Source organism: Alexandromys fortis, unplaced genomic scaffold, assembly GCF_014885135.2.
Source record: "Alexandromys fortis isolate MF-2015 unplaced genomic scaffold, M_Fortis_MF-2015_v1.1 scaffold_7, whole genome shotgun sequence".
In the NCBI taxonomy this organism is placed as follows: domain Eukaryota; kingdom Metazoa; phylum Chordata; class Mammalia; order Rodentia; family Cricetidae; genus Alexandromys; species Alexandromys fortis.
In genome coordinates, this window is record NW_026067920.1 from 3,896,213 (window position 1) to 3,921,598 (window position 25,386).

At 52.7% G+C, this 25,386-nt stretch overlaps 1 protein-coding gene across 6 annotated transcripts in view; it reads right to left on the minus strand.

The window, feature by feature from the left end:
• Nucleotides 1–1,003: 1,003 nt before the first annotated feature.
• Sh3bp2 (SH3 domain binding protein 2) overlaps nucleotides 1,004–25,386 on the minus strand; it is a 38,203-nt gene continuing 13,820 nt past the window's right edge. For 3 of the 6 annotated variants that reach the window (XM_050141103.1, XM_050141104.1, XM_050141102.1), the window contains exons 2-13: nucleotides 12,880–13,019; nucleotides 11,716–11,818; nucleotides 10,536–10,653; nucleotides 10,177–10,247; nucleotides 9,168–9,256; nucleotides 8,777–8,845; nucleotides 5,652–6,303; nucleotides 5,009–5,117; nucleotides 4,715–4,770; nucleotides 4,346–4,427; nucleotides 4,112–4,171; nucleotides 1,004–3,612 (exon numbers count right to left, since the gene is read on the minus strand). In XM_050141103.1, coding sequence (XP_049997060.1) covers nucleotides 3,475–3,612; nucleotides 4,112–4,171; nucleotides 4,346–4,427; nucleotides 4,715–4,770; nucleotides 5,009–5,117; nucleotides 5,652–6,303; nucleotides 8,777–8,845; nucleotides 9,168–9,256; nucleotides 10,177–10,247; nucleotides 10,536–10,653; nucleotides 11,716–11,818; nucleotides 12,880–13,015 — 1,683 coding nt within the window. In that variant the 5' untranslated portion in view covers nucleotides 13,016–13,019 and the 3' untranslated portion in view covers nucleotides 1,004–3,474. Of the gene's footprint in view, nucleotides 3,613–4,111; nucleotides 4,172–4,345; nucleotides 4,428–4,714; nucleotides 4,771–5,008; nucleotides 5,118–5,651; nucleotides 6,304–8,776; nucleotides 8,846–9,167; nucleotides 9,257–10,176; nucleotides 10,248–10,535; nucleotides 10,654–11,715; nucleotides 11,819–12,879; nucleotides 13,020–14,473; nucleotides 14,678–20,620; nucleotides 20,811–20,986; nucleotides 21,127–25,386 lie in introns of those variants that run through there. The other 3 variants (XM_050141105.1, XM_050141100.1, XM_050141101.1) reach the window with 3 other exon arrangements.

Sequence of the window (25,386 nt, forward strand, 5' to 3'; positions counted from 1 at the left end):
GGCAGTCTCACCCAGGTGGAAGGAACAGAAGGCGCAGGCAGAGGCTTGCAGGATGTGTGCAGTAAGGATTGGATCTGTGATGTTCTCCTCCCACCTGGATTTGTCTTAAATCTTAGATCTATACTGTAGGCCCAGGCATTGTCTAGGGGAACCTCCAGGGCTTGTGTTACTCTCAAAAGCCCTTTCTGTATTCGGCTGACCTGCCCATCTGTATTGGGGATGAAGCTGCATCTTGGTGTCCATCATTAGGGGACACTCACAGCAACACAACCTGAGTGGGAGCGACTGGTACTTGTATAAATTTCTAGCTACTGAGCTGGGGCTGTAGCTCAACAGCAAGACCACGGGTTCCGTCAGTGTAAACAATAAATGAAAACCCCTTTACCAATAAAAATCTAAAAGAAAAGAAACAAACCCAGAGGGCAAAAAGGCTCTCCACACTTTCAGATCAAACACAGGAAACATACAACTGTGTTCCTTCCCGGGCCTTGACTCAGGGCTGCTGCCCTTGCTACCACTTTTCCTCAGGCCCAAACAGAAGCCATCTCTGACTACATCACAACGGCAGGCAAGTCAGGGAACCTACTCTGGGCTTCAGGTTTCCTTTCTCAGTAGAAATAAGGGTGTAAGGCCCAGCAGTGGTAGTGTAGGCCTTTAATGCCAGCACTCAAGAGGCAGAGGCAGGTGGATCTCTGTGATTTCAAGGCCAGCCTGGTCTACAGAGCTAGTTCCAGGACAGAACTAGTCAGAGCTATGCAGAGAAATCCTCAAAAAAAAAAAAAAAAAAAAAAAAACAACTTTAAAACAGGGCTGGAGAGATGGCTCAGTGGTTAAGAGCATTGCCTGCTCTTCCAAAGGTCCTGAGTTCAATTCCCAGCAACCACATGGTGGCTCACAACCATCTGTAATGAGGTCTGATGCCCTCTTCTGGCCTTCAGACATACACACAGACAGAACATTGTATACATAATAAATAAATATTTTAAAAAAATTTTAAAACAACAAACAAAACAACAACGACGACAAAAAAGGAGAGAGAGTGGGGGGGGGAGAAAGGGAAAAGGGAAGGGAGTAGATTTGTCCCTAGGGCAGAACCAGGAGCTCCTGTCTCCCACCCCCAAACCTTGCCTCACACACTGGAATCCGAAAGGCAAAGCAATTTGCTCCCTAAGAGCCATGGCTCCTGTGGTGGGTGAGGGCACCTTCAGAGCTCTGAGGGTAAAAAGAGCTGGCCAGACTCCCATGATAAGTGGTGGCTAAGAGGAGTGTCAGGGAGCAGGGGCAGATTCACATGACAGTGAGTAGCAAAACTGGGACTTGAACTCAGGCTTCTCTGAGCCTCAGTTCTCCCACTTAAAAATGGGTCTACTTTCCCAACTCCATACCACAAATGTTGGAAGTGTTCAATACATGGTACCATCACATTATGAATTCCTCTTTCAGGCTGTAGGACCACAACCAGGACTCCCATCACCCCCTACACACAGTCTTGCAAAGTCTACACCCTGGACTTGGGGCAGTTGAAAGAGATGGTCAGCTGTGGCAGCCGGTCCAGAGTCCTGAGAGGTAAGACAAGGCTACATGAAACCCCTAGGTGGGCCTTAGACATCCACAGACCTCAACTGTTCAGTTAGGCTAATCCATCACATGGCTGCGGGTCAAAGAACCCCTAAATCCTCTAGCCCAGGGCTTGACATACATGTTAGCCACTGGGCTGGCCCTCAAAACAGTGAACTGCAGCCCAGTTCACACTCGGCAGACTCATAGGCACAGGATCGAAACCTATTCTCATCCAGTCCTCTTTGATATTTTACAGAATGGATGCTGTAATCATAGTGACCATGGCATCCTGATCTTTCTCCCCTGGCAGGCTGAAAGGAAACTCTGCCAAGATGGAGGTAGACTTTGGTTTCTGGAAGCAGATGGTCACTGAAATCCAATGTCTGTCATTCACTGAGCCCCATGATGCCCTGGGGCCACAGCCTTCTACTTCCACAAATTTGACTCACCTAGTCAACCACATGCCTCCAAAACACAGCCGGAATTTGGGGTTCCAAACAAAAGCCTTTCTCACTGGATGGCAGTCCCTGGCACCAATACAGTCCTTGATCTGGGTTCTAGGTAAGAAACCTTCTCCACTAGGGCTGGAGAGATGGCTCAACAGTAAAGAGCTCTAGCTGCCCTTCCAGAGGACCCTGATCCAATTCCCAGTATCCATGTGGCAGCTTCACAACCACTCGTGACTCCAGTTCCAGGGGATGTGACATGTTCTTCTGGTCCCCCAGGGCACCAGGCACACACGATACACACATACGTGTAGGCAAAACACTCATACACATAAAATAATAAATAAGATTAAAAAAAAACTTCTCCAACAGAAAGTACAGTGAAGGCCAGATGATGCCAAGGTCTCTGCCAGCCCTGACCTCCAGACGCATTTATTTTCACAAAAACGTCCAGGTAAGATGGCTTACCAGGGTGTGGCCTGGCAGAATTTCATGGCAGACACTGAGGGGACCAATTGGGACCACCCAAACTACTTGGGCACCTGGATGTGACTATCTCCACCCCTCCTTGGCCTATCCAGGCCCAACACCCCCCCCCCCCACTCTAATCAACACTTTCTGTTAGACGTCTTCCTTGAACCTCCCGCTGCATTCCAAGCTCCTGGCTCCTCCATGCACGGCTTCGCAGGACACTTCGTCATGAGCATCTCACACTCGCTGACCTGCTCTAGACTAAGCTTGGCCAAGCCGGACCAGGGGCTGCACACAGCCCACAGCCAGCTCCAGCTCCAGCACCGGCTCTGGCACACAGGAGGCACTCAGTAACTGCAGGCTCCAGCCCGACTGACTGATCCTGATGGATCGTGCTATTATTTAACTATGGCCCCCAGTCAGTTCACTTAGCGGCCTGTGCCCTAGAAGACTAAAGATCACCCATCATGGCTGCTGTCAGTAGCTCTCTACCTGGACACTGGTGACGCTCACTGGAGCCTGCTGTCCCCTCAGTGCCAAGCAAACCCTGGCTATCGAGACAAGGGCTATCTCTGATTTATTAAGAGGCACTCGTCCCTCCTTGAGACTGTGTCTTCGCATTTCTACGGGTCCTAGGACCAGCCTTAGGCCCCATCCAACTACCCCAGCCTGGTTTGGTCCCAGCCCACTACAGGGTGGGTATACTATGTGGACTGGATTTTGTGTCGTCGAAAGGCCAGTCAGAACTTAGTCATCGGCCCTGAAGTCTTGAGAGATGGTACGTGGAGGGGCTGGATGGGCCAGCCAGCCAGTCCTCTCATGGTTGTGGTCTGCTCCAGCTTGGGACCCAGCCTATCCACTGAAGCTAGAAGTCTTGTTGATGAGGTCTGCCGTCAAGCCCACTCCTGCTCATCTTCCCACGTAAGCAGGTCTCCATCTATGTGGCCAGGCTGTGGCCCCGCGGCTGCTTCCACCCAACAGCTGTGTGGAATGGATGTCACCTGGGCCCAGTGTAGCCATATGGGTGGCGCAGCAACAGGCTTTGATGGCTGGGCAGCACGTGAGTGTGGTAGTGCTCCACCATGCTGCCCACACTTGTAAACAGAACCTCCCCTTCCAGGTAGAACTTAGAATCCTGCAGGACAGAAGACATCATGCTCAGCAGGGCCTGCCTAGCCCGTTGCCTCAAGCCTATATCCCCTTCCCCTACCCCCATTTTCTCAAAGGGAAGGACAGCGGTAACAATGGCACCGAGCAGGCTTGCTCCCGGCTGCCCACGTCCCCTCCCTGTCTGCCCACACAACAGGCCTGTGTTCCTGAGCTCGGCTGTCAGTCCCCTCACACTGGCCCCTAGGGTTCAATGTGAAACCTGCTCTCAGGGCAAGATCTTTGAATAAAACCAAGGGCCAAGGAGAGCTACCCAGCACTTCTAGAGTAAGCCAAGGACACAGCAGGGTTAGGAGAGGAGGGAGCCTAAGGACATGGGGAAGAGACAGAGCAAAGGACAGGGTAGAGCTGATGGGATGGAGGTACCAGTCCGGTTCCCCACTGCCACTTCCTGCAAGGGAAGGCTCTTGCTAAGCTTGGAGGACAGTGTCCCCACCCCACCCTCAGAGCAGGGCCCAGTTCCTCACCTTCTCAAAGATGCGATAGTTCCTCACTTTGTTAGAGGTTTCGTCCCACACGACCAAGACCTACAGGGAGGGAAATGCGGAGCAGAAGGATTAGAGACAGCCTCAGGACTGGCCACGCCCCACATGGCCTCCCTATTCATTTAGTTATGAGAACAGAGAGGGTGCGGCTGGGCGAGGACCCCAGAGGAAGAACGGCAGGCTCGGTGGCACACCTGTCCTGTAACAGCAGCCTACCTTCCCGGACTTGGTGGAGGAGTTCCGAATGCAATACAGCCCGTCCTGAGGCTCTCCCCGGGGATTCGTAGCTTTGAACAACCTAAAACAGAACAGCCGTGTCGGTGGGCGAACCTCCCTGTTGGACAGCTTCCAACCCCACTCTACCGTGTGGCTTTCTGCCCACTCTGGGTTTCAGGGTGTAACAGAGGCTATAAAGCAGAGAGACTTAGGAAAGCAGCAACGACAACAAAACCCCATTCGGACCCGTCGCTACCACATTTCCTCGCCCAGGCCACAGGCCGGAGCCTGGGCCTGCCCAACACCGAAGTGAGTAAGGAGACAAGGGACCTCTCGTCACAGCAAGGACCAGAAGCGCCGTGCACTAACCTTTCTACCTCGCAGGATTCTGTGGTGTTGACAAACACTGAGTTAGGCAGCGGCACCTGAAACAGGCCAGCAGTGGTCACTGTCAGAGCATGAGCGAACCCTCCAAATATCACTGCTCCCCCAGCTGGCTGCCCCCTGCATCAGAATACAGGGCTTTGTGTGGTATCATCTCCCACAAAGCTAGAGTTATGGAGCCCCTTGCTCAGGACAGCCAGTGAGGACCTCCAGCCCCCAGCTCTCCATGTCTGCCCACTTGCTAACTGGCTGTGACCTGAGCCCCCCACTCTGTCTCACCTTCTCATAGTCCTCGTCCGAGTCCTCCTCGCCAGTGTCAGCCTGGGAGGGCTGCCGGACCTTCTCAAAGGAGAAGCTCCTGAAACTCTGCCCATCAGGGGGTGATCGCCTGGAGCAATAAGGAGGAAGACCAGAACATCATCCTCAGACACAGATAGGTCACCCCTTCCTCTCCTCCACACAAGTCCCAACTTAGCATCAGAATCTTGGTGTCAGCTTCTCTGTGGCTGTAACTGCTCAGGACAGCAGAGCACTGAGACTCGAGCTCACTGCCCAGAGGAAGGAGTTATTGTAGATCTGAAAACCCAACTAGGAAGTCAGGCCTGCCATCAATACAGCTGCGGGCCCCTGAGCTCAGAAGCTATCACAGAGTGGACAAGTGCACTGGGCACTGCCAGGGCCCAAGATCTACTACTGATTGTCTTTGGGACCCTGGCAGTCCCAGCTCTCAAAGCTATGAGGGCGTGGACAGATGGGAAGAGGTTAAACAGCGCACTCTGACACAAGGGACACCTATAGAAGAGCCAAGCCTCCTGCACAGGTGGCAGTGGTCCTCTGGAGCCTGAGCTCCAGGCCTTTGAGGGTAGATGAAAGGAAGCCACACATGGTGAGCCCGCAGAGGCACTGCCCCAGCCAGACTCACTGGAGGTGGGGGAGAGGTGTCTTTTCTGGTCTAGGCAGCACTGCAGGCCGAACTGTAGCCTCAGGGATGGGCATCTTCTGCACAGGAGGCCTAGGGGCCACAGGAGGCACAAAGAGTCCGGGTTTGGCTGCCTCCCTTGGAGGAGCCTCTTCAGTTATCTTCAGGAACTTGGGCTTATTGGCAGGTACGGGTGGGGGCTCAGATGTGGGTGGCCCTCGGGAAGACAGGTGGAAGGACTTGAGTTTGTCACAGTTCCTAGAGGTGGCAATGGCCATGGCAGTGGAGCTGGAGCCAGAGCTAGTCCCGTGACCAGGGGTCCAGGGTTCCGGGCTGGGGGTCATACTATCTCGGAAGCAAGGTTTCCAGAGGCTGGGCATGGTGGGAGCATTGCTCAGTGGAGGGTCACTCATTCTCCGAGGGGTAGCAGGCACCCTGAGGCCAGGATCTGCTCGCCTCAGGCCCAGCGGGTCCTTCTTAGCGTCCTCGGGAGCTGGGCCAGTATCTGGAAGGCCTCGCTTAGGGGGTGGGGGTGGAAGTAAGGGGCTTGGGCTTTTGGAGGTAAAAGAGTGGGCACGGGGCAAATCAGAGAAGGCTGGCTTCCGAGGTACAGGCACAGGGGGTGGTGGGTAGGCTGGTGGATGTGTCAGGGTATCTGCAGAATTGAAAAAAAAATTGGCATCACATAGAGGCTGGACCACCACCACCCTCTACTACAACAGGCAGCAGGAGCCAATCATGTCTGCACCCCTCGTAGCCCTACCTGCAGCCGGCCAGCAGCAGCTGATTCAGTATGCATCCTTCATGGTCTCACCCTTGCCCTACCTAATGGCCAATATCTAGACCACCATCCAGCTTTCCCTGAGCCCAGACCATCAGTTCTACCTTGCCAATATAGGTGGAACTGTCCTTGAAATTTCCTGCTTCATGGAAAAGTCTGCCAGATACTATGGGCCTGTAGGCTGAAGATGGATGCCCCAACGTTACAGAAGAACTTTGGGTGACTGTCCAGGCAGTGAGATGTCTCTGTCAATTCTAAAGTTTTGGAATTTGCTTATAATGCACTTCCTGTTTACTTAGGTAATATTATATCATTCTGGAGTGTTTGATGGAGTTGAAGAGTAGATATAGTTTTCCTTAGTCGTTATAAAAGATAAAATAGATATAAATATTGTAACTATAATTCTTCCTTGATAACTGTTTTGTTAAATGTAATCTTGCTATGTTAAAGTTAAAACCTTCCTTTTTATTTAGACAGAAAAGGGGAGGTGATGTGGGATTCTCCTCTGTATGCTATGAATATCATTGGTTAATAAAGAAGCTTCTTTGCAGTGCAGAATAGGGCAAGGTGAGAATTCTAAGCAGACAGAGGAAGAGAGAGCAGGTGGAGTCAATGAGATGCCATGTAGCCACCACAGGAGACAGACGCTAGACACCAGATGGAACCTTACCGTAGGCCACAACCACATGGCAATACACAGATTAATAGAATATGTTATTTTAATTAATTTAATTTAATTAATGTGTTATGTTAATTTAACATATAAGAGCTAGCTAGAAATATGCAAAGTTAATAGGCCAAGCAGTATTTTAATACAGTTTCTGTGTGATTATTTTGGATCTGGGCAGCTGAGAAACAAATGAGCGGCCTCCGCCAACACTACCTGTCCCTCCCCATTCATTCCCATGAAGGCTGTCCAGACCAAGTTCCTACAGCCTAGATGCCACCTGAAGAGCAATCAAGGCTCTTCTCTCACACAGGGTGAAATAAGCAGAGTGAGGATTCCCAGGCCTGAGCAAGGAAGAGGTGAGCAGGAAGGCCCAGAACCACTGGGAGGAAGCGGAAAGTCTGTTTATAACCATCTGAAGGCACTGTGTAACATTTAGCCCAGGTGTCATATGGGCCAGCAGGAGAGTCTGTCCAGGAACTGTGGGAATGACAGGAGTGAGGCCTGAGGCCCAGGTGTCCCTAGTCACGGGGAGGGGTGAGATTGTCCCCCAAGAGGTAAACACAGGAGACAGAAAAGCAAGAAGCGCCAGAGTGCCAGGAACATGGAGGCATGAGGTCGGTGGTGAGTAGTGAGGTCTAGAGAGGAGGGGGGGAGTGGTGGAGAGGGTTCAGTGCAGGGGAGTGGCGAAGAGGGTTCAGTGCAGGGGTGCAGAGGAGTGGCAGAGGGGGTTCAGTGGAGGCTGCAGGTACTGTGCACATGTCTACCTACAGCTCAGGGCCGAGACTCTTCACTTTCCCTCTCTTTGGAGCTGGGTGGTCAAGTTGAGGCCTGAGACAAGAAGGTGTGGGAAGAGGAAATAGAAGGCACGGTTGTCACTAGAGCCAGCCCCAAGGAAGGGAGTAAGGACAGCAGTGCCCACAACTAGCAGGAACAATGGTGAAAAGAGGCATGGGGAGGATGGGAAACAGAAGATGGAAGATCATCCCTAAGACGTGATAGAAAGGACAAAGCTGGAGTGTTCTGAGGAGCAGCAGGGAAAGTATGAGGTGTGAAGAGGAAAAGGTCTGAGGGCAGGACAGAACAACACACACACACACACACACACACACACACACACACACGACTGTCCATATGCTCGTCTGCCCTAGAGGCTGTGCTCCAGGCAGTGTGGTGGACACTGAGGCCACAGCTGTCAGCCTGGTCTACAGCTTGGTCCTCAGAGATCTTGTTGCCATGGGCAATAGACCTGCCTCAGAACAGCTCCCTTCTCAATGTCCCTCGGTCTTCAGTCTCAGCCTCCAGGACCACCCATGATGTCACCTGACCCTCCATCCATACAAAGTCAACGTGGGGGCAGGAGTAAACGAGCAGTCAATGAGCCCTGAACCTCTGAACACTTGGATCACAGAAAGAAAACTGAGATCGCCCAGAGCAAGGCCGCAGCCTTTTGGGTATGGTGGTACATGTTTTTAATTCCATTCTTAGGAGGCAGAGACAGTCATATCTCTGGGCTTAAAGTCAGCCGGGTGAGGAGAGATTAGGACAGCCAGGACTACAGAGAGACCCCGTCTCAAAACAAACAAAAAAGACCCACCGGCATAGGAGAGGCTCTATTCTTGGTCCCAGTCTCCAGTCTCTACCCACCAAGAGACCCCAAGACCCAGCGACCCTACTTACCCTCAAGCTTCATGGGCCCTGGGGAGTCAGGCTCCAAGTAGGAGTCGTCGTCATCTTCATGTTCATAGTCTACGGGGAGTGAATGGAAGATGAGACCCAACACAGCCCAGGGTGCTGCACGCACAGGATGCCGTGGCCCACTGTGCTTTGGCACAGCGCTCCACTCATGGGAACAGGGCACTCAGGGGACATGGGGTTGAAGATGAGGGGGTAGGATTTGAAAGCTGAACTCACGTTGCTGGAGGTCAGAGGCAGAGAGAAACTGCATCCCTCTGCCAGAGGGCAAGGCAGGGAGCAAAGCTAAACACGCCATTTCTCTCCTCTAGGCAGCCCGACTGTGCTCACTGTCAGCAGTCAAGAGGATACATGGCAGGGGCAGAGATGGCCTTACCTTCGTTGTCTGTGGGGTATGGAGAGAGGCTGATATCTATAGGTCGCTCAACTGCACCGTAGAAGCTGTCCGTGTCTGAGCTAGAGTCACTGAAACCCGGAGCAGGGAACAGGCAGTGAGCACTGGACTTGGGGTCCCCTTGCACTCACACGTAGTAAGTGATCTGTGCACACACACACTCCCGACAGACACCACAGATGTTGACATCCATTTGGGGACCCAAGGGCACACACAGATATGAACACATACAGCAACCCATCACACATGTATATAGACAAAGAACACAAATATCATATAGAAAGACATTTGTACATATGTATACATGTGGTTCAAGGATTGACAGAGGGACTGGAGGCTTGGGACCATCTATGGGTGCTACCTCCCTGCCTCACGGTGGCTTTTTGCAACCTTGACCGGCTAGATGTCTCAGAGCTGGGTCCATATGTCTACTTCCTGTCCAAGGAGGCTCAGTCAACCCTGGGCTGAGATGTTGCAAGACGCCAGGCTAGACCGACGGCCAGGAACTCTAGATTCTGTCCAGAACCTCAGGACAGCCTTGGAGGTGCCCAGCCCTCTCTGGATCCCAGTTTCACTGACTGTGATAGGTTGGCATATGTCCTGTTGTTTGTCTGCCATCTCATGGGTGAGAATGCAGAGACCAGGACTGACTGAGCTCACAAGGGACAGAGTAGACCCGGGGAGTAGGGAACTCAAAGCCCTGAGCTGTAAAAGCTGGGCCTCCAAAGTAGGGGAGGGAGAAAAAGCACGTATGAATCCCAGATAGGGGTACAAACAGGCACAACAGAGTGAGACAGAGACAGCGGGAAGACCGACAAGAACACAGATGGCGTGTTCACCCAAGCACATGACTAATGAAGCTTGCCTAGCACCTCCACAAAAGCCTTTATGGCCAAGTCCTCAGGGACCGGAAGAAGGCCTAGGAGCCCAGAAGCCCACCCACCACATCCCTCGGAGGGACTACTGCTACCCACCACATCCCTCGGAGTACCTGGTGTCTAGAGAGAGCTCCTTCTTCTCATGGAAGTGGCCGATTTCCTTGCGTAGCAAGGCCATCCAGCTCTGTGGGTCAGGAACAGCCACAGTTAGTATAACACTGCCCAGAATAGGGTCCCACTTCACCCTCCTCTGACCACTTTCTAGCTGCTATGCAGGAACCACCAAGGTCCAGGGAGGGGAACCTAGCTAGGTCTAGCCTAGACTATGTGGCTCAGAGTTGAAATCACCCTCCTGGGGCTGCAAGGTACCCCCCAGTCCTTTCAGGGCTGTACCATGCCAGCACATTCTCACAATATGAGGCAGGAGGCCAGATCCTGCCAGGCTCCTGAGGCCCTGCTACCTGCCGGTCACCTTGCGCTCATCCTCAGAGGAGGCTGAGAAGAACCACGTGCGGTGCTTCTTGCTGATGTGAATGATCTTGAATGGGAAGACATTGTTGGATGTCGTCTCCTCGGCTGCCCGCATCACTCTGAGGGCACATTGCCAAAAGTCACCAGCTTGTCCACGCTCAAGAAACGGGCTCATCAGTCCCGCCCCTGAATTGATTTCAGCACTCAGCACCATGCTGTGGGGATGACGGGCAGACCCGGACAGTCTCCGCCTGCTCATCTTCTCTCAGTAGGATATCTAGATGCTTCGGGGGACCAGCAGGGTATGAGCACAGGAAGGGACTGGGTCTGTGAGGACTTCCCAGGGGAGCAGTGTGCAGAGCTCAGAGACATGGTCCCATAACTCTCGCTGCTCATAGTGTCATTTCATATAGCTATCACTTCCCGGCTTGGTCCCATGTAGCCCCTGGACTGCCTCTCTGGTCTGTGGCTTGTTCCCTGATGCAGGCCTTTCTCAGACACATCAGTCTACCCGGGGGCATCCTGTTGGCTGGGAGCTTGGGCAGGGTACCAGCCTAGCCTATCACAGGTCCTAGCCAGGGCCTCTCAGGCCCAGCCTACCAAATGGGTTGGACTATCCTTAGGGCCCAGTCACATCTGTCAATGGACTGAGTTCATGGCTTGGCTGGCACAGCAGGAAGGCCACCAGTCTGGGAGAAGTGACCAGGGAGAAAGCTTTGATGAGCTAGTGCCTAGGACTGCACTAGGAACCTGGCCTGGCTACGTTGGCAAGGCTGGCTCCTCAAGGCTATAGTCAGGGTAAAGCAGGGGCCCAGGGCAATCTTAGAGAAAGCAGAAGGGGCTGGGAGGTAGTGAAAGGCTCAGACTAATGCTACAGGGCATAGAGCCTGGATCCCCACAGCCCTCAAGGCCACAGGATAAACTCAGGATGACCAACAGGCCAACATGTAGGCATTAGCTCAAGTTATAATTGCCCATTAGCCTAGAAGCCATAATAAAGGCTTCACCCCACACGCACACCCACAAACCCCATCCCCTGCCCTCAGTAAAGGCCAGAATATGAGGTGACAGCCAGCAAGCAGGTGAAAGTCGTCTCAGGAAAGCCAGGGATTGGCTGTGGTGTAGGGTAAGAGGGAAAGCAATTGGCATGGGGGCTGGCCAGCAGACAGATGGACACTCACCGGTTGTAGCCATTCAGGGAGAAGGCACCCTGCGGGGAGGCAGAGGTGCTGCTCTTGAAGTAGTAGATGCAGCGCTTGTGGATGATGACAAAGCGAAGGGGCCCTGGGGACAATGCAGCAGCAGGGGTCAGCCACAAAGCCACCAGTCAGCTCCACTCTGGGGCGAGCCCCAGAGGCCCTGCACAATGTGGGACCAGACCCGAGACTGCAGAGGGGTATAGCAGGAAGTTGGACTGGTGTGCTGCCCCTCCCTAGGGTTTTCTGTGGGGTCAAATACAGACAAGTTCACTGGCACACTGGCCAGTCTTGGGGCACCACTCCAGGGGGCCTGGTCATACAAAGATTGAGACCTCTGTGGGGGTAGATTGAGGACAGTAAGAAAGGGTGGAGCCCAGACCAGAAGCCTGAGGGTTCTGAGAGGCCTCGGCAGCCTTGCTTAGTGTGATAGGGCTGCTGGGGGAGGTGAGGAACTGGCAGGCAAGGAGAGCAGGGCTGAGGCCCCCAGAGCTGGCCGACAAGACCCAGGTATAGAGCTCTGCTCCAGCTCTACTGTTCTGCCCAGAACAGTACCCACCCAGGCCTGGGGGAAGGTTAGTTATAGCTCTTTCTTGGAGGCCGTACATAGTGTACAGAGTCCAGCAGGCCAACCTAGAGCATTGCAACTAGGCGACACAGGAACAGGGAGTCCCCAGCGCAGGGAACTGCGGGGGCAAAGGCATGAACTGTCCATGGCTGATCAGGGAGAGTTGGGCAAGGTTCTAGTGCTGTTTGCCTTCTGCATCCTTACAACTCGCTCAGCTGGCTCCTGACCTGGCACATGGGTTCATTTTGGGCCACGTGACCAGTCAACTCGCCCACAACTTAACACACAAGGCAAGAACAGCATTGAAGGGCCCTATCTATCAGGCCGCCCTGAGGTCCCCCAGCCTTGACTGCAGACTGAAGTTCTCACGGTCAGAAGTGTACACCAAACATTCATCTTCTCTCTGCCTAGCTATACTATGTTGGATCTTGTGGCAAGGTCCAGGCTAAGGAGATTGCCATCAGCTTCATCAGGTGTGCCGGCTGCCAGAGAAGGAAAAGAAACCCCAGAAGACCCATGAGAGCCCTGGAGAAGCAGGCCTCTGTCCTCCCTTTGAGGGTCCCGTGAATTCAGAGACTCACATTTGAGCATTTGCAGCTGGGTGCCACCCTTCTTGTGCAGGTAGCCAGCCTTGGCCACGCCACCAGGCATGGTCAACAGATTCTGGGCACCAATGGCCTTCATGGGGACAGGCCAATGCATTTCCTCTGCCGCCATGAAGCTGCAATTGAAGCAAAAGAGACAGGACTCAGCTGAGGTGGGCAGCAGGGAACAGCTTGGCAGGGGATCCTGGGAGGACATTTTTAAGATCTAGAAGGCAGCGTGGAGGGTCAGGTCGGTGAAGGAGGAAACTCTCAAGTCCCCAGACTTCTGGGTAAGAAGCTGGGGGTGATCCAGTCAGTTCCCAATCCTCTTGGCCACACCTTAACTCCAGGCTGCTGAGCACTGTATCATGAGTGCATTGAGCCGATGGCCCCATAAAGGCTGGGTAGTAATGACTGAACTCAGAAAACCCTAACTCAGGTACATCAGGCCTCATGCCATTGTACCCAAGGTTCCCAATTTGGCTTTCTGGAGGATCTCCAGCCTCAGCTGTGAGAGCTATAAAATGGGAGGACAGAGTGGCCTCAGCACACCCTTGTTGTCAGGGCCATGAGGGCCATTTAGCAGGTTTGCTAGTCTCCACTTCATCAGCCCAGCGAATCAGGACCCAAAGGCTCCTTTCTGTGAGGAACCTCAGGTACCAGACACATCGAACCCCTAAACTGGCATTGTTTTGTCAGTGCTACTACCCACCCCATCGGGTCCATCTTGGGACTCCTGAGGAGCCAGCTGCAGCAGGGACAAGGTCAGTGGTCTGCTCTGAAGAAGGTGGGGTGGTTAGGGACAGACTCAAATGGGCAGGCGGCTGGGACTCTATTACTACAGTGCCAACCTCCAAATACATACACAGAAAACACTCCAGGCCCAGGATGGCTCAAGCCTGCAAGCTCAGCATTAGGAAAGCTGAGGCAGGGACATCTAGAGCGTTAGAAAATGAAAGAGAAAAGGAATCAATCAAGCCCTTGTCAACTGTCAGGCTCACTCCATCACATGTGTGTTAGGGAATTAAGTTCACAGGCTGCCTCAGCTTGGCCTCTGAAAGGGTCAGTTGGTTAGCCCCCTACACACACACACACACACACACACACACACACACACACACACACCCCAGTACCATAAACACCCAAACGCATCAGTCCGTGGTCCACACCAGCAGGAGAAGGGGCAAGGTCGGGCGGGGGCCCTTAGTCCCGAAACGGAGGCGGAGGTTTGGAACAATGGCGCGACCACACCTCCTGAGCAGAGCCTTGAGGGGACCCTGGGTTCCAACTCAGCAACGAGGTGCGAGGAGGGTGCCCATGAACACACACGCGCCCATCCAGCGGAGGTGCTGGCAGAGTGACAAACCCGGCGTCAGGCTTGGAGCCCCGGACCGGCAGACTATTGCTGGCCCACGTTCGCCTTTGTTCTGGGTGGAAGCTGGAGTAGCTCCTGGGGCCCTAGGGATTTGCGGTCCCAGGTCGTGGTGCAGAGGCTGGGGGCCTAGGTCTGTGGACTGGGGGTCTGAGGTGAGTCCGGGTGCTCAAACGCAGGGCTGGGTCCCAGATCCCAAGCTCCGGGATCAGTACTCACGATGTCCACGCCGCGGGCACAGCCGGCTTCCGGGGGGCGGCCAGCGCCCGCCTCCCCTGTGCGCAGCGACATAGTCCCGGGCCGGGTCCACCGGCCGCAGCCTCGTCCCCAGAGCCCGTCTCCCGCCAGCCCCAGCTCCGTGGCCGCGACCCCGGGCCCGCCATGCTGGTAGAGCCCCAAGGCCGGGGCCGCCACTGGCTCCTCCCCTCGTGGGCGGCGGGGGTAAGGGCTAGCGGCCAGGTGAGGAAACCGACCCGCCCCTCCACACGTCAGTTTCTCCACCCACCGCACTGAGGGTGGTGGGCTATTGCAAACTTGTCCCTGTACAGTCCGGAATCAAGAGCCATCTAGACAAACAAGGAAGTCACCGATGCAAAGAGAAAGTCCCTCTCTTATTCCCAACACCCGAGGATCTTGAAATTCCCGCCTGTGGATCTCCATCCAGCTCACCCCTTGGGCATGAGCTTCTGTAAAATGGTACGCACCCTACTTCTAGCACTCCATCATGTCACCGTGCCAATATCAATCCGTGGGTCTCCCTCTGTAGAGAATTCCCCTAAGGAGTCAGGGGTCCAGCCCTTGGCAGCTTTCACCTACTTGGCTTTTTCTAGGTAAATCCCTTGTTGACCTCCTCTACCTCCTGCCATAATACAGGCTGCCCCCAGGACGGGACATCTGTGACAGAGCAGCACACTTGCCCTGCAGTGACAGCTCTGATACGTTCCTCGGTCTCCATACTAGGCACATTCTCCCTGGTTTCTGAGCCTGTAAGGCAAACTTGCCACTGCAGGCTGCCTTGATGTCCCTGCAGCTTCCTCATCCAAAGGGTCTGACTGCCTGGTGTGTTTGTTTCCAGAGGACTGCCTGGCATCTTACCCAGAACACTAGGCTGCCTCCTTCTTCCAGCCACCCTGTGGATCCCCTCCTCCACCGCCTCTGAGCAGGCCGCGTCTCTGCCTGTCTTCTGCCTCCACCAATTTCCTTTCATTGCCTTCCAGTCACTTCTTTATTCTAAATGTCATGGGCACAATTCTGCCTTTTGGGGGTTGAGAGGGTCTAACGCTGCAGCCCAGGCTGGCCTCTACCTTGTGATCCTCCTGACTCAGCCTCCCAAGTACTGGCACTACTGCTGTACACTCTCGCACCTGGCAACACTTAAGCCCCTCCTGATTCAGTCCTGCCCCTACCCTCGACCTTCTAGTGTGCTTTCCTCTGCCCTCCACCTTCTGTGTCTGTCTCTGTGCAGACTCCAGTAACCCACACCCAAGAATTCACCTTAGTCCAAGCCGTTTCCACTGCCTGCTGTTGCAACTAAAGTAATTTAGCCTTTAAATATTAGATTCCAAGAACACTAACCATATGCAAACTCTCCCAGAAAACATAAGAGCAAAGCCCTGAGGCCAGCATCGTCACCATACCAAAGCCAGGTAAAGGGATCACAAGACATGGAAACTAAAGAAAAATAATTCTCTGAGTTTTCGTTTTGTTTTGTTTGGGTTGCTCTTTTATGACAGAATCTCATGTAGCTCAGGCTAGCTGTGAACTATCTGGGTAGCTGAGGATGACCGTGAACTTCTGCTTTCCCTGCCTCCACCCCATGCTAGGATTACCCTGCCTGGTGTGTGCAGTATTGAAGGCAATCAGTATAACACACCATACTGATAAAGAACAAAACCTCAAGATCACCTCAAAAGATACAGAAAAAGCATTTGCTAAAATCTAGATCTTCATAAGAACGATACTCAATAAACTAGGAACAGAAGGGAACTTTCTTTTCTTTTCTTTCTCTCTTTTTTCTTTCTTTTGGTTTTTTGAAACAGAGTTTCTCTGTGTAGCTTTGGATCGTGTCCTGGAACTCGCTCGCTCACTCCTTGCTCTATAGACCAGGCTGATCTTGAACTCACAGAGATCCACCTGCCTCTGCCTCCCGAGTGCCAGGATTAAACGCGTGCGCCACCACCGCCCGGCTGATTAGATGAATTTATGTAGCATAAATTCTAAGAAACTGAGAAGTTATCAGGACTAGTAAGTGAGTTTTCAAGGTGGAAAGATGTGAGATGAATATATAAAATGCATTTTGTTGCATGCATTAGCAACAAACAAGGCCAAGAACAAATTTCAGTATTCCCTCCCCCAAGCAGTTCCCCACGACTGGGAAAAGGCCCTGTGTCCCCAGCTGGGGCGTGTGATACAGCCTTCCTTCTACATGACGCTGACATAGTAGGCTATCATTCCCCCATACGTAGCTTTCAGGCCCAGAGTGGGAACCCAGAGTGCCTCAAGTAAGACATTGTTGCTCCTGGTGGGTAACTGAACTGCTGAAGGCCCCTGGTACAGAGCCCCATTCTGTCTGGAGCTGCTGTGAGGAAAGGTGCGGCCTACCTCCTCCTGCCTCCCTTCTTGGGTGGGGCTGGGCACAGGGGTTGGGCAGCTTCAGCCCCATCTTATTTCATCTCAGTGGCCTGCAGAACGAGGCCGGGCTACCACTCTACTGTGGGCAGACTGAAAGCTCGGAAGTGGCCATGACTAACCTTGTGGGAAAGCCAAGTCATGTGCCACCTTCTCCTCTCCTAGGAACATCCTCACGTCAGAGACAGAACTGACATCACAAGCCCTCTCCAGAGGACGAGCCCTGCCTGACACCAGGTGGGTAAGCCGGGGTGCCTCCCACTCAGCAGCCCAATGCCAGACCAGGCTGTGAGCAGAAAGAGGATGTGGCCCCTGATGGTATCACGCTGCTCTTAGAGGATCTGAGCCCGGCTTGCAGACTACAGCACCACCTGTGACTGGGAAAGCTGAAGGGAAACCAAGGTCCTGGCTTGCCTGTGGCTAGGACGAAGGCTCATAGTTGGCCCCTGACTGACTTCCTAGCTAACCACCTCAGTACCCATAGCACCGCCCCAACACCGGGGCCTGATAGCTGAGGTCAGTTCATTCATGCTGGGGAACGGACAGTTCATGGGGCAAGAGCTCAGTGCCGTAGGAACACCACCAGCCTCAGGAGGCTGACTCACTGTGGATGGGAGCTTTGAGAGGGAGAAGGGAGATGAAAGTGCACATCTCACTCGGCCCTCATCTTTTGCTGAGTCTCCACAGAGCAGCATGGAAGAGTCCACCCCTCAGACTCCTCTGGTAGCCTAGCCACAAATCCCCACCCTAAGTGGGAGGTTGAGGCAGCAGGGTCAGGACTCACTTGCCAGGTTCACTGGGCTTCATAGGCCCTTTAGCTTGTAGCTGCAGGCCCCCATCTGCACCAGGGCTTTGGGTATGTGTGGGTCAAGGTCAGTGGTTGTGGCTTGAGTCCCTGAGACCTTGTAGATGTGTGATTGTTGTTTGTGTGTACATACGCAAACATGCATTTAAGCCTGTCAATGTGCTCGTATGCACACCAGGAAGGATGGACTCCTGCCACACATCTCCAGGTCGAGTCTCTCTACTCCTGCTCTCATAGTCGATCTTGATTCAGGGGGCCCTGCTGCCAGAGGCTGCTGGAGGATACGGACAAAACAAGTAAGAACCACTCATGCCCGGCGGTGGTGGCCTATGCCTTTAATCGGAGCATTGGGGTGGCAGAGGTAGGCAGAGCTATGTGAGTTTGGGGCCATTCGGGTTTACAAAGTGAGTTCCAGAACAGCCAGAGCTGTTACACAAAGAAGCCCTGTCTCGAAAAACCAAAATAAAATAAAATAAAATAAAAATAAAAAAAACCACACTGTGCCACAAGTTAACAAGTTCCACTAGATGTAAGTGCTGTGGCTTTGTACCTGCCCTGGGGCTCTGCCACCCTGCAGGGGTGAGCGGTCATCACCCACAAAGGTCCATACATAAGCTGTGGTCCTGCATGGCACACCTGGTTAACATCACAGGCACTGTACTCACACAATGTACATGTGTGCACATTAGTACATGTGTGTATACACATACATGTATGAGCTTATACATGAATACAGGATGTGGCCTGTGAAGGTCTGGGCTCTGACAGCCCTTGACACCTACAACTATGCCTGTGTGAAAGAATCAATTCCTCTGGTGACCACAACATCAAGGGCTTACGGTAAAGTGTGACCAAACCCAACTGCTCTTTGTGAAGCTGCAGGGCAAGGCAGGACTGGGGGCTCCCAACCCAAGGGAAAGGAGACCAGGTACCATCGGGGTATTTGTGCATACATATGTTCTCACTCAGGTATACAAAGGAACACATGCTCTTATAAATACCCCTCATGTTACATCAACACATGTACATATATATAGTCATTGTGGTGATTTGAACGAGAATGGTCCCCAAAGGCTCATAGATTTGAACACTTGGGCCCCAGTTAGTGGAACTGTTTGAGAAGGATTACGAGCTATGGCTTTGTTGGAGGAGATATGCCACTGGGTGTGGGCTTTGAGGTTTTCAAAAGCCCTGCGCCATTCCCAGTTAGCCCTCTCTGCTTGTGCTTTGTAGACCAGATGTGAGCTCTCAGCTACTGCTCCAGTGCCATGCCTCCCTGCCTGCTACCATGTTCCCTGCTGTGATGGTCACGGATTCTAACCCTCTGGAACTTCTTTCATAGGCTGCCTTGGTCAGGGTGTTTCATCACAGCAACTCAAAGTAAGACACTTTTGTTCTCATAGGAACTGACCCACACATCCAGCCACAGTTACATGTGAATACACTTATTCATATGCTCAAGAACATGCTCTAGGGGCTGTAGAGATGCTTCAGTAGTTAAAAGTGGGTGCTGCCCTTGCAGAGGACCCAAGTTTGCTTCCCAGCACCCCTGTTAGGTGGCTCACAATTGCCTATAACTCAAGATCCAGGGGATCTGATGTCCTATTCTAGACTCTGTGGGCGGCTTCACTCATGTGCGCATATCATCACATAGACACACATACACACACAATTAAAAATGACATGTTTTCTAAAAGCATAAACTCGTGTGCTCACACGCATACTTACACACACTTGTATGATAATAGACACATTTGTACTATACACATATGCAAATCACCTATTTATTCACACTCATATATATGCAAGCAACACACACAAAGACACAGTCACAGTCTAAGACCCCTCATGAGTGGCCCCGAGAGGCTGGCAGCCCACTACCTAACAACTCAGCAGCCTTCGCAGGGCACATATGAAATCAGTGCTTTACTTTACACTTTACAGACCAGGACATTGAGGCCCAGAAGGGCTCAGGACTGCACTGGGCACTCCTCATGGGCCAGACTCTTTACTCCTCAGGGACCACCACACATCGTTATCCCAACACCCTGAATTTCCAACCAGTGTCATCCCCATACCACCAACGAAGATATCAAGGGGTGAAGAAGCCGGTAACTCATCCAAAGTTGCCTGTGCTGTATTTATCTGGTAAGTCAGGAGCTCTCATTATACTCCTTCTGCCCAGCTCACTGCCACAGCTTGACACTCACCCCTTTGGCCGCCCCAGCTCACACTGGCTCATAAGTTCTACGGTTTTAGTTTCCTTTTCTCCCTTCCTTCCTCTTCCCAGAATCTTTCTCTGTAAGAGAATCAAAACCAAAATGCTAGAAAGGCCTAGTGACCAGTTGTACCAGGAAACTCAGGAGGCAGCCACAGGGGCTGCAGCGCTGTCAGTGGCACAAGAACAGCCCCTGGCACCAGGCTTCCGAAGCCTTGGGATTATCCACTATGTCAGGTCCCTGAGCACAGTACTCCCATATAGGCATCCAGGACCTCACACAGCTCCCTCTGTGCCCTCAGGCGCGCGCGCGCACACACACACACTGGTGCAACATATGTAGACACTGAACCCAACACCAAGGCCACCTGAGACAGGGCTTACAGTAGGAAGGGCTCATAGGCCTGGACTTCCACTCTGCCAGGCTGGCTTCTACCTCCCAGCAGCTGCTGTTGGGTGACACATGACAAAGTCTTAAGAGTCTTCTTGTGGCCAGTTCCGTCTCTGGGCCCTGTTTGGACCATTCAGATCTAAGAGCTAACTAAGTTGACAGAAGCCAGTCTCCTTAAAGACTATTGCTTCTCACAGAACCAAGTCCCATTAGTGCCTACCATAACCCTGATTCAGGCTGTGGTCTTCCCTTACCCCCACCCAAGTCTTGTATTAGCTAGGCCAGTGCCACCTCCAGAACCCCAAATCCAGCTGTTCAACTTACCTCACGGCACTGACCCAACACATGGCACTACTCCTTCCTGTGACCTGCTGGGGACAGGAATCCTTGAGTCCAGAAAGGCTACTCATCCCAGGGGCTGTGAGGAGGGACTGGAACCTGCATCTTCCAAAGCATGTGAGCGCCAAGGCCCCTGGCTGCTCCCAGCACTGCCCAGCTGCAGAGCAGCTCAGTCCACTGAATGGGGGTGGGGAGCTGGGGCCCAAAGGGCTTCCTCCCTGTCTGGGACTTCCTGTTACTGGGCAGTCCCAAGGAGAAGACATTTCATGACTTCCACATAGCAAGGTCCTAAAATCCACCTGGGGCCCAAGCAGTACCCCACCAGTCTGCTGGGTTTTGGCCCTAACTTACCTAGCGCTTATGCAACTCTAGGGCCAGCTGCGTTCCTCCAGCGGAGCATCCTGCTGGGAGTCTCATGGCCACCTCATATCATGCTAACAGTCTGTGAGGCCATTCACAGCCTAGGGTGTCTGCCCTGAGGAAGTCAGAGCTGACACCTCCCAATGAGAGCTCACTCGTTCATCAAGAGGCTCCTCCCCATGAGGTAATACTCAGAGCTGTGCCTATACCTGGTACCTATGGCTTTCAAGATAGAAGTTTCTGCATCCTTTAACATCAAAGAACTGACGGACAAGGACAGAGCTTATGGACCAGATACCAATCTCCTCCCTACGAGGACTCTTGAGTCACCTCTCCACCTCAGCTCAACTAACGTCTGGCTTTCTGAAAAGCACTTATCAGCCTCAGCACGTGTCTATTGTTCCAGGGTTCCTGCCCAGTGTGCCACTTAGAATAAGCCCCTCCTAGGCATCTCTGCTCCCACAAGTCCGGCTTCTTTATCTGCCCTAGTCCCTCACCCCCAACCAGCTGTTCCAACCCAAGCCACCGGGCACCTCTGTTTCCCCTCATCTGAGCCCCAACCCCAGGATAGGAAGTGGCAGATGGAAAAGGGGGTTTTCTAGGACTGAGCGCCAACCTCCTGGCAGGACTAAGTCCACATACTACAGGGTTCTCAGGAGTGGTAGAGTCTCTGCTTTGCCCAAGAGGTTTCATGGGACACCCTCCTAGCTAGTTTTCACTTCTCTCCCTGTGGCTCTGACTCAAATGCTCCTGAACACCAAGCCTATGATTGGTTATGCAAGTACATACACATTCCTAGGCACAGGCCTCTGTGTCAAGCACGCAAAAAGACAGCTTGTGGGCTGGAGAGATGGCTCAGTGGTTAAGAGCATTGCCTGCTCTTCCAAAGGTCCTGAGTTCAATTCCCAGCAACCACATGGTGGCTCACAGCCATCTGTAATGAGGTCTGGTACCCTCTTCTAGCCTGGAGGCATACACGCATACAAAATATTGTATACATAATAAATAAATAAATATTTTTTTTAAAAAAGGGCAGCTTGCTGCTGAAGAGCTTCTGTCTTCCCTATGTCTGTAGCCCCAGCTCTGCTGCCAAGATCTCCAAGCCACCAAGGGTCAGCTGGCTAAAGAGCACAGGCTATCGCATGAGGAGACTAGCTTCAGCTTGGCTCTCTGAGTCTCCTTAAGTTGGACACAGCTCCCCGAGCTCCCCAAGCCTACCCCAAGTTCTACCCTCTGAGGTGTTCAAAGGCAGTGCCTGCTGCAGAAAGCTGGGGCAGACAGTGAGTGGGATATGGGAATACAGGCCTCTTCTCCCTGCCCTTCCCCTTTCCAGCAAGGCTGAGCTAAAGGACCCGGTGAGGAGCCCCGGAGCATGCAGTGATGAGCACAAACAATGGGCCAGTTTCCAGAGAGCACAAAGGTATCCGGGAGCTGTGGCTCCAGAAGACATGCCAGGCTGGGGGAAGTTTCCTGGAGGAGAGCCCTAGGTCTTAGGGAGGAAGAGTTTGCTAGAACAGAGGCAGCCCTTCCCAGTACGAAGGGCTCGGGGGGGGGGGGGGGGGAACTTCATGGGGCAGCAGTTTCTCCAAGTGCCTTCTCATGTCCCCAGACAGTAAACAACACTGCCAGGCATGCTCTTGAAAAGGAAGACATTTAAGAACCCCCCATGAGGGTCACTGTATAACCTTCGCCTTGCGCTGTACTGTGGGGCAACCCCACACCAGAACCCAAGCAGGAAGATGCATGAGGCTGGGGTGAGGCTGCCCTGACTTCCACTCTATCCTCCTACCCTGGGCTGGGGCCTTAAGTTCCCAAACTTGGGGATTCCCCTCCCCTTCAAGCCAGACTCAAGGCAAAGCTAAGCAGGGGCCCAGGGCTAACCAGAATAAAAATGATAAAGAATTTCACTCAGGGCCCTGGCATACGTCTGCCTGCTCAAAGTACTAACACAGTGTGTGGGGGTTTGGAAGAAAACGGCCCCCAAGGGGAGTGGCGTAATTAGGCCGTGTTGAAGGAAATGTGTCACTGTGGAAGTGGGCTTTGAGGTCTCTTTTGCTCAAGCTTCCCTCAGTGTGACTGTCAGTCAACTTCCTCTTGCCTGCAAGATGTAGGACTCCCAGCTATTACATCTGCCTGCCTGCCACCACGCTCCCCGTCTTGATGATAATGGACGCTCTGAAACTATTAAGTGAGCCACCCCAATTAAGCATTGTCTTTACAGGAGTTGCCATGGCCATGGTGTCTTTTCACATGTGGCAACAAAAACCTTAACTAAGAGACAGTGGCAGGATCTAAACTGGCCCCACTCCGGCACCTCAAGCCTCACAGGAGGCTGCCCCTGCAGACATCAGTACTCTACTGAGATTCAGGCAGGATGACGCAAACTTGACTCACAGCCAGGAAATCAGTGGTAGTGGACTGGAACTCACTCCTAGCACCCAGGACTCTTGTGCCCAGTCTGGTTTCTGCTGCTCACCTGTTTAGACAGCTCAGGCATTGAGTGTGCCAAGGGTAAGGAGGAGAATTTTCCAGGCTTGGGATGGATGCTGAGCCCAGGGAAGGCTGGTAGCACCTCTAATGGGAAACCTCAACCTCTCAAAATAAGATGTTTCATATCTGCTTCTCCTGTAGGGTTTATGTCCACTCTCCTGCCAGTCTAAGGCCCCCCCTCCAAATCAATCAGCCTTCCGTGACATGGAATTCTTTATTTTTTTGGTTTTTCGAGACAGGATTTCTCTGTGGCTTTGAAGCCTGTCCTGGAATTAGCTCTTGTAGACCAGGCTGGTCTTGAACTCACAGAGATCCGCCTGCCTCTGCCTCCCGAGTGCTGGGATTAAAGGCGTGCGCCACCAACGCCTGGCTCGACATGGAGTTCTTGCCCCCTTCCAAGCCCCATTCTGCCCACTGTACAATGAAGGGCTTCAAGGATTCCTGGGAAATCTGTCCTTGGTAATCAAATAGGTAGCCTATAGGGCAAAGAGCTCTTCTGGGTCATGTGATACAACAATCTAAATGGCAACCCGCAAAAGGACACATCGATATTCCCGCAACCTGTAAACATAACCTAGGTTGGAAGAGGGTGTTACATGTAATTTAAGGTTCCCATTCTGGATTAGCCAATGGCAAACGTCCCTGAAGGTGACCGTGGAGCAGGATGTGATGGTTCATGCCTCTAATCCTAGCATTTGGGAGGCAGAGGCAGGTGGGTCTCTATGAGTTTGAGGCCAGTCTGGTCTACAGAGAGAGTTTGAATCAAGCCAGGGTTACATAGAGAGACCTGCCTTAAAAAAAAGGGGGGGAGTTGGAGAGATGGCTCAGTGGTTAAGAGCATTGCCTGCTCTTCCAAAGGTCCTGAGTTCAGTTCCCAGCAACCACATGGTGGCTCACAACCATCTGTAATGAGGTCTGGTGCCCTCTTCTGGCCTTCAGACATACACACAGACAGAACATTGCATACATAATAAATAAATAAATATTTTTAAAAAAAAGAATGACACCGGAGACCACATAAACACAAGAAACTGAAGCAAACAAGGCAGACTCCCTCTACCAGCCTTGTGAAGACTTTTACCTTGGCTTTGGACCCGCGACTGCCAGAACTGTGAGGGTAAGCGTCTATTGTTTCCAGCTCTCTAGTGTGGAAGACTCCGTTAGTGCTGCCTTAGGAAGTGGGCCCAAATGGAGCCTTGCCAAAGTTCTTGATGGGATGCCCAGCTGCCTTGTACTTTGGTCTGACCCACTTCCTGATATGCCCTGCCAGGAAGAGGCGAGAGCAGCAATGCTGCATCTGTCTCGGAGCGATGACCCAAAGCTCGCTTCCCTGGTTGCCATATCTCTCTGGAAGCCACTCGCAGCTCTCGGGAATGGGACACCATACTTGCCCAGATGCACCAAAACTGTTGGTATCTCTCTCACCCCCAGACCTGCTCTTCTTTGGCTCAGTCAAGTTGTTTCAACCACAGAGCAAAGGCTAAGCCAGCTACCTGGCCAAGGGGATGTGGTGAGACCACCACTTCCTGCCCTAGGGCCAGCTCTTCCCAACACCTACATTTTAAAGTTGAAAGCCAGTTTCTTTGAGGCTAGAACTACTTAGGATCTCCCCTTTCTCTGGAATCACATCAGCAGCTCAGCCTTCCTACCGGTGTCACCAACTGTGACTCCAGCACTCCTCATGACTTGGGTCTCACTAAATCCCCAGGGGCCCAAGAGATGGATGACAAACAGTTAGAAAATGGGCTTAGAGCCGGGCGGTGGTGGCGTATGCCTTTAATCCCAGCACTTGGGAGGCAGAGTCAGGCGGATCTCTGTGAGTTCGAGGCCAGCCTGGTCTACAAGAGCTAGTTCCAGGACAGGAACCAAAAAGCTATGGAGAAACCCTGTCTCGAAAAATC